Below are 8,803 nucleotides of genomic sequence, written 5' to 3'. Positions count from 1 at the left end.
ATCCACGCCATCTTGATGATGGAAGCCATATGTGAGAGTTTCTGCAACACGTTTACCCTCATCATAGCAGGCGCGGGGGCCTATCGGGTTGACATGACCCCAGCTACAAGATAATAAAAAACACGATAAGAAGCAACTGAGCGTGGCTTACTAGTCTTCTGGCTGAGGATGAACTTCAGGGTCGCCATACACTTCTGGAGTGGAATTAGTACAGAAGAAGCCCCAATGTCGAAAAGAACCATACCGGATGTACTGCTAATGAGAAACCTAGCCTTCGTGCGCTTGGCTAAGCCGAGCATGTTTAGCGTGCCTATGAAAGAAGTCTTGATGGTTTTGACTGCATTGAATTGATAGTGCGGAGGAGACGCGGGACAAGCAAGGTGATATATTTCTGGGACGCCATGATCGTCAGACAGGAAGCGAATAGTACACAAGGTCAGAGGCTTACGATCACACTCGATCATGAAGGGCTCTACAACATCGTGACGGACCAATTCAAAGTTTGGGTGACCAACCCAGTGACTCACGGTGGTCTTTGAACCAGTGAAGAAGTTATCCAGGACGGTAACCTCATGGCCCAAGAGCATGAGACGATCGACAAGGTGAGAACCAACGAAACCAGCACCCCCAGTGACGAGAACGCGCTTCCTTGATGAGGGAGGTAAAAGCTTAACTGGGGCGAAGCGAGAAAGGGTCGTGTACGAGATCGACTGTGTGTCTGGATGGAAGATTGACTTGGACTGGTAGGCATTGGGGCCCTGCGTCAAATACCCGCGTCCTTCCTCTTCCTTAGCGTCTAGCTCCTGAACCTGGGACTCAGAAACTGAGACTACATAGTGCGATCGAAGATACAGTGATCGGAGGGCGTCAAGGGCCACCTCGCAGTCAAACCCAAAGCGTTGGAAGCCAACGCTAGTGATTTCTTGGCCGTTCTTATCCAGGGTCTGGGTCTATGAGTAGAAAAAATGCATCAGCGACACTGATCGATGAGAAAAAGACGGTCAGTACAGGTTGTTCAGATAATTTCTTGGGCATATTGAGCGTAGAAGTAATGAAGAGAAGTCGTTCATCAAACACTGTGACTTACATCTTTAACCGAAGACGAGGACATCCTGTGGAGATAGAGAGCAACCACAAAATGCGGCGTGCCTTGAGTTACTAGATGTCCACTAGAGTTCGCGCAATTTTGGCGTAACGTCTATTACTCCACAACGCATCAACATAAAAATTTAATTAGTTGACAGCTCGATAGCGTGACATCGAAAGTACAGCACCTGCTAGTTTTTTTTTTGAATCTCGACGTGTTGAGTCCAGCGGAAGGTTACCGCGCAGAAAAGTGCATTTTCCCTAGAGTTCGCGCACTTTGTCACACCATGTCACACGTCTGCCGCCATGCCTTTTCGCACTCCGTATCAGTGTCCGCACCGTTCGTCGCGCTGTCAGAGGCAATGGTACACGAAACAATCTGTACGACGCGGTAGAAGTGTGCAATCAATTCTATTGCAATAGTTATGTGATTGTAAGATATATAGTATTATATCTCGGCTCTCGAGAGTAACTAATGTGAATAATAAGGTGTAGCTTGTGCAGGTATATGATAATTGTGAAGAGAATGATGAGGAACGGTATGATAGTGTGTGTTGCTAGGTGCATGATGTAAATTATGCTGGGGAGAGAATGGATAATGCAGGTGTCCATGAGGAAGTAAAGTAGGTGCAACTTGAACACCAGAATGAACAGCGGCCAAGGGAGGATCAGACATTGACAGCGCGTGAACATAATGTGGAGTAGTGGATGAGGATGACGCTGGTAAGCCCGTCGAACGGTCGTTGAGTTGACGACGAATTGCAGGTTCGACAGAGTGCATAACACTTCTGTTTGATGGTCCGCTTACTGATTGGGTTGCCTGCAGCATCGAGGTGCTCAATCCAGTCCACAAGAACTTTTTCTTGATGCTCGGAGAGTAGTTGCTGATGTTTGTGGGCTTCCCTAGGAGGACGAACACCACGAAAGCGGCCACGAAGAGTACTCTCGGGAATACCATAGTAAGTTGCTGTTCTCCTGATGTTTGGTGTGTTACCAGCTCGCTGATCTTCCCAAAGCTTTGCGCAGGCCTTCTTGACTTTTTCTTCTTGAGCCTCGCGCAGCTGTTTGGACTTGACCATGCAGCCGTTGGGGACTTCAATTTTGCATTGGTGTTTTTGTGCCGCATTTCGGCATTGCGGAGTTTTGATTTACACAGTCTCAATGTAACGCTTTGCATAGATTGTCACGTCTGGGGCATATTTCTTTTATCACAGATGATCCTGACAAGCATGTAGCCCCGGAGAAATTTGTTTTGGTATTTCCTCATCATGTATAACCATCACACCACATTCCAGAATTTTATGAGGTGATCTGACCTTCATAGTGAGCCTTCTATGCACAAAATTGCCCTCCAGCACCAATAATTTCGCCATAGGACGAGATCTACTTCGGTTTTCTTCAAATAAAAAATACCACACTATGTATTACGCTAGGGGGAACTTGACTATACCATACATAAGGATTCTGTGCAGAATTGCGTGTGCTAGAGTCGATGCGCGGACTCTCGGGACACACGGACTCGTGGGACTATCTAGTAATGGTTAGATTTTTCTGCCTGTGCCGTCAAAGCGGAAACGAAAATCAGATTGAACCTTAGTAACTCCCTCAGTACCGAACGGGTTTCCGGTACCCTGTTATCACTCAAACGTTACTCGGCTCCATCAAACCCTGAGGAAACAAGGTACGGACATCCCTCACATAATTCACAAGGAAAGGACCCCAGACCGATCTATGATGTTCGGTTCAGTTTACTTGTGATGGCATCACCCAGCTGTTTATAACCCTCAACGCATTCCTTCACCCATCTGCTTCCCTTCTGCCCACATCCCTCCATTATCCTCGTAACGGTGTTGTCCCTGACTCCCAGTTCTATTCTACATCAGCGCTCCCCTGGAATCGTCTATAGTGAGACCTGCACAGCGGGTATGGGTTTTATGGTGGTCCGGAGCCAGGGTTGCCTCCTGTAATATGGGGAGAGTGAGACATCGTTGGGGATTGGAATGGAGGCGCAGCACCATTTGGTCTTGGGAGAGCGAGACATCGTTGGGGATTGGAATGGAGGTGCAGCGCCATTTGGTCTTGGAGGGCCGCTGGGCCTCTGCTGCCCTGGTAGTAGCTGCGAGAAGTTTCCTGGTTGACCTGGAGGGTTGGTAGGTGTACACTAAGATTAGTAGCAGACTAGTAGTTGAGAAAATAGACACCTTGTTGACATCAAATCCGGGCTATATGGGAGAAGGGAGCTGAGTATTACGTCCGTGGAGTGAGATACTAGGGAGCGATGGAAGAATGGAGTCGGTATGAACAAGCTTGAGCGGATTATCTAGAAAGACTTGACGGCATTAATGGAGTTTACTTTGGTTATTTTGAAGCAAAGAGTATCAAAGTGTCAGGGATATCATGACTGGGTATAGATAGTCCTGGTAAATAGCATATGAAAGTGTATAGATAGTCCTGGTAAATAGCGTATGAAAGTGTATAGGTTAGCGCCATCATCAAGACGGGGGAGGGAAATAATCAATGATACCAGCTCCAGGTGTGAGGGCGTACTCGAGGTCACTAACATAGCTGTTAGAATAGGCTGATCGTCGTCGGGGACAATTATTGCGTGCAGAATGTTGCCTCCATGGACACAGCTCCAGAACACCTTTGACATCTGGTCGAAGAGCATTGAAAAGCGAGTAGGATGGTACTGGTGTGAAGGGTAGGATTCTTCTGGGTGCTGGTTGCTGTGACAGCACATGCATAGCGTCATCATGCGGATGTTGAGTGACACGATGGCGCTGTGAAAGGGCTAAGATGCTGTCAAAACAATGGGTAAATGACGTAGACGAAGATTACCTTGACGAGTGATGCTTCTTGAGGCTCGGTAGGCATGAGTAGCATCACGATCACGAGTGCCGATGCCCAACGATGCATGAACGTCGATGCTCTGTGCCGCTCGGTCGTCAAAGGCTCGGCCTCTCATGATACCTCCAAGAAGTGTTAAGTGCACCCCATCACGGTTGATGTTGCGGTGGGCCTGCTCATTGCCGTTTGTGGTGGTTGGGCATGCACGCCAAATATCTTCAGGTATGAAGCTTGCAGGACGGTATAGCGCGGGAAATGCGAACTTGTTAGTCTGAAGTTTGTCCTTAAGCCATGCTTCAGCTTTTCGGCCGCCACCTCTGATGACACTGAGCGTCCTCTGAAAATTGGGATGTGCATCTGATGAAGATAGACTCAGCATGGCATTATATACCTCCTTCAACACCTGTGATTGAAGCGGCCGCAAGTTCCTCTTGAAATGGACGATACACAAACGGTAGAACCGGCGAAGGTGATCGTAGGGAGTCAGATCGCATAACTTGCGATGCGGTTCGTAAATGCATGGAGTCTTGATGTTTTTGCTAAGCTCTGAGCAAAACAGTCCAAGTCCTACCGTGAAACACGTCAGCCTTGCTTGTAAGCCAAGGAAAGGAAAAAATACGTACTGAGACCCTGACCCATATGAGCGTCTGCCACTACTGACTCGTAGCCACTACCATGGATGTGTTTGAAAGATACCGGTGTTCCTGTGTCCTCACTGGCGATTGAAAAGATTCGGCGAAAAAGAACCAAGTGTGCCTGTGCAGATTGTGAATTTATGAATGCTCGTGCACCCGTAAGAGCTATACTTAGTATCAGTATTGATGAATTCAAGTGACATGAACATAAACTTACATCGCATGTGGTTGTTGTCCCAAGCTTCAATCTCAAATTCTTGCCAGCCGTGCAAGCGCTTGAATGACGTGTCAATTGACACACGGCGTGCGAGCAGTAGATGGCGCGACATCAAGGGACTCATACAAACAATGAGACGGAAATCAACACCACCAGGGAGAGTGTGTGTTTCTGCGCACCTGAACATAGCGCGCATGACATGGCAGCTCGTTCTCCTTGTCGACGAGCAGTTTTGCACCTCGAAAGCCGGTCCCCATTGGATACTTGTCACGACGGAATTTATACATGAGACGATGCACATGATCGAGATTCGCTAGAGATGGGTGAAGGTCAGCAAGAGTTGGACTGCGGTCCTGTGTCCAACCCAAAGCCGTACGTAGCCCCCGCATGAATCCAGAGTCGCATAGAATACGTCTAGGAGTTGCATCGGCAAGCTCCCAATCCATATCCATTAGCAACGACCTGAACAAATCAACGAGCGGAGGTGGTGTTTTGATTGGCGCGGGTGGCGGGTGAGAGTGTGGGTTGCGACACACAATAGCGATGCGGGGTACAGCAACAAGGTTGACAGGGACAAAGATATCGAATTTTGACTGGCAGTCATGCTCCCATTTAAGGAGACGACCACGTTCCAACATGCCGGCTGAGTTCCTGTGCCAATGAGCTGCACAAACACGACATCAGCTGAGAGACAGGGAGTTTGAAAAAAATGACCCACCACATGTTTGCTTGTGCTCGACTGGTGAAGCAACAAAATTGCAAGGCACCAGGGGTCCATAACCACAATGTTCCGCACGTTCTTCGTGAATAAGAATTGCTGCGATGTCGTGGGCGAGCAATGCTTGAAGATAGTTGATATTGAATTCTTGAAGGTTCCAAAGGATGAGATGTGCCCGGTCAGTGCGTGAACGATGTTCACATCTACAGCCACGGTGATTGGATTAGCAAATATTAGAATGATGGCGACAATATACTCACTGGATGAATCGTTGATTGTATTTATCAGTGCGCATAATAAGGTTGCCCGAACAAGACGTCGGAGAGCGCGAGGATGCGGCGGTAGGAGTCACAAGAGCACGTTCGTAGTCGTTGGGGTCGATGTTTGAATCATCCAAGTCATTCTCGAAGTTGAAATCTGTGAACTCAGTGCTGGTACGGAAACTACAGCCGTGTACCTTAAGTGCACAGACAAATGCAAATGTCTTGGTGAAAACTTCCCGTTCTGCTGAATCATCAGTGGGAGAAAATGCTCTGGTAGGAGTGATAAGTTCGCTGATGTGTGCCCGGTGGGTGTATGAATGGGTGGCATTGATGAATGCGTCAGTGTTGGAGGAACATGCCTTCAGGCCCTTACCTAAGCACATCACTGAGCGTCACTGACATGATTCATGCATAGATTGACGAAACTTACAAGACGTCGAAATCCTGTTGCACTTAACTGGTTTGCCATCAGTGCTATCTTGAAGCAAATGGCAGAGAACGTTCTTCCGGCCTCCATGTCCGTCACCAAACGAGTACTGGAATGAAGCTTTAGGATTGTCAAACTCGTGAGTAATGTAGTTCGCAGATATCGAGAAAATGTGCGCGACTGCTTGTCCCATGACTGATCCAGTTTCAGGATACTCCACAATTGCCCCAAGAGGATGTTCAACTATGGCATCGACAGTCGTCTGCCGGTTGACACGGTGAGCATTTCGTGAGATTTCGTCTGCAGTGAACTGACGCGCCGGCGGTGGAATGTAGTTGGAAGCTTGAACAATTGGGGAGGGCTCAGTGCTGGGTAACGGGGCGATGGACGATGCAGCAGGAGACGTGTTCAAAGTTGTAGGGGTCAAGGATCGGGTGCTAGTAGTTGGTGAGTAATCGAGATCAGACGCTGACAATCCAGCATCGCTAAGGATGGATTGGGCACGTTGGACAGCAAGACATTGATGTTCTGAGAGATCCATTGGGGCACATCTGGTGGCATGGTTGAAGGTATATATCACTCTCGTACTCTATGTGTCTTCACTGTTCAGGGGGAACTTCTGTTTTAGGTGTCGATGTGTAAACTGTTTGTCATGCAGTTCGACTTTCCGATTCTCTCCACCACTCACAGAGCACTTAGCAGGCTCGTTTTTACTTGGCAACTCTATGCACACCCTCAAGCTGTCAGAAAATTCATTTTGATGAGTTTAAACAGACCGATCAGCTGGGGCCATTTTCAAACAAGGTTTCCCCCAAACTACTGCAACAGCCTAAAAATCATTCTAGGTTCATCCATCGAATTCCATGGCCATTCGATTGGACAACGTCCTCGCTTGACAAATGTCCATTCGAAGCGAAGAGTGTCAGACGAGAAAGAAAGGTAAAGTACCATTGAATTATATTTTCCGCCTCTTCTCACTTCAATATACAAGCAATAAAGCAGGACGGCGACCTCGCTGTGGACGTGGACCAAGAGACCAGCGGCTTCAGCTGGGGCACATTATAAAAGGTGCGTGAGTTTTACTTCTGCTTGTCATCTCATTTTTCAACCATCTACCATGCCAGCTTCTGATTCCATGTTTCTGCTTTGCCGTCGCTACCAACGAAGCAGCACGGAGCTCGTCATCTACTCACGCGATGTGAAACAGTGCGTCGAAATAGCTTAGTGCGTCTGATTTATCCTATCCAGATATCATGCTAACATTTCGTTCATTTCAGTCCAGTTTCCCGCACAACTAGAACTCGTGTAACACCCGCGGGCATTGCCCAATTTTTGCGACGTAGGCGCACTTCTTGGGAGTGCTTCTGCAGTGCCGTGGAGGAGTGTGCAACTCCTGTTCGTTTTGTATCGACAATGAATGGATTCACGAAAGCTGTGTGTTATTTCCGCAATAACAAGTGCGGTTTTTCAAGTAAGTCTTTGAACTTTTTGACGACCTCTATCTCTACCTTACTCGGTTCACAGTCAATCTCAACGAGACGTGTCACACTGCGCACCATATTTCAACCTATGAGGATTGGCCTGTGTTTCAAGCTGCCGCCAACACTGCCGCTCTCGTAACTAGGTTTGAACTTCGATGGCTGAATTCACCTCTCCGTCATTCAGAAATCGCGCCATACTTTATGGACTATCTCGGTGCCCATCAGTCCATTCATCCTTCACAAACATGGACTCGTACAGTCTCTGCCATTCCTGCTCGCACTAATAATAACAGGCGTCGTCATTCTGGTGTTTTTTTTTCATTTTCGTTCATCTTTCATTAACTCACATGAATTCGTCTACAGCTGTCTTTCCCACTGCGAGAGATCAGTTGCTTGGCCATGCACATCACCCAGTGCAACACCCAATGCAACATGTTGAGCCTGATGCTCTCGTAGTTCCTCCTGAAGATGTTCCTGACTTACCCATGGTCCAGGAAGGCCCTATCCTGTCTCCGAACGAGCAGGATCACTTGTTTAAGCTTGCAGCTGGTGGGGGTATTCATGAGTTTGATGCTAATTGTCTTTTGGAGAAGTGTGATGGTTGCAGATGTGTATTTATTCCAACCGCACTGAGGTTGCACATCATCGAAGGATGCAGAGAGAGATAGTGTATTGGCACAGACAGCTACAAAATTACAGGACCATGTACATATTCAAGTAGTCTATAAGTACGAAGTTTGTTTGAGTTCTGTCACAGAACTTAAACATACTTCACAAATAACGAGTAAACTTGCAAGGTTTCAAGAGCGAGAGAGAAAAAGGAGCTTAGAGGGACACATGAGCAGCGGAAGGGAAGGGAAAAGTTCTGGAGACAGAAGCATGTGTTGATGGGTGAAGAAATGAATGCGTTGAGGTTATATACGGCTGGGTGATGCCGTCACAAACAAGCTGAAGCGAACATCATAGTAAGAGTCTGGGGTCCTTTCCTTGTGAATTATGTGAGGATGTCCGTACCTTGTTTCCTCAGGGTTTGATGGAGCCGAGTAACGTTTGAGTGATAACAGGGTACCTATAACTCGTACCGAACGAGCAGTTAGTACTACATAGTTACACCAGACCCGATGTGGAA

General features: G+C 47.6%; 2 protein-coding genes across 2 annotated transcripts; one reads left to right on the top strand and one right to left on the bottom strand.

The window, feature by feature from the left end:
* Window positions 1-3,877: 3,877 nt before the first annotated feature.
* EDB93DRAFT_1243973 (uncharacterized protein) lies at window positions 3,878-6,734 on the bottom strand (the record flags this gene model as incomplete). The annotated part of the gene is made up of 8 exons (XM_041452196.1): window positions 3,878-4,500; window positions 4,557-4,733; window positions 4,786-4,904; window positions 4,939-5,449; window positions 5,567-5,706; window positions 5,764-6,151; window positions 6,197-6,630; window positions 6,667-6,734. 8 exons carry the CDS (start codon window positions 6,732-6,734, stop codon window positions 3,878-3,880), a joined length of 2,460 nt encoding a protein of 819 aa, XP_041300658.1.
* Window positions 6,735-7,310: 576 nt separating this feature from the next.
* Window positions 7,311-8,342, top strand: EDB93DRAFT_1258005 (uncharacterized protein; the record flags this gene model as incomplete). Its single annotated transcript, XM_041454118.1, has 4 exons — window positions 7,311-7,417; window positions 7,471-7,664; window positions 7,718-7,981; window positions 8,038-8,342. The coding sequence occupies 4 exons, from the start codon at window positions 7,311-7,313 to the stop codon at window positions 8,340-8,342; spliced, it is 870 nt and encodes a 289-aa protein (XP_041300657.1).
* Window positions 8,343-8,803: the final 461 nt, after the last annotated feature.

Source organism: Suillus bovinus (genome assembly GCF_016758785.1).
Source record: "Suillus bovinus strain UH-Sbo-P2 chromosome Unknown EDB93scaffold_244, whole genome shotgun sequence".
Classification (NCBI taxonomy): Eukaryota; Fungi; Basidiomycota; class Agaricomycetes; order Boletales; family Suillaceae; genus Suillus; species Suillus bovinus.
This window is presented reverse-complemented; position numbering and strand designations above follow the sequence as displayed.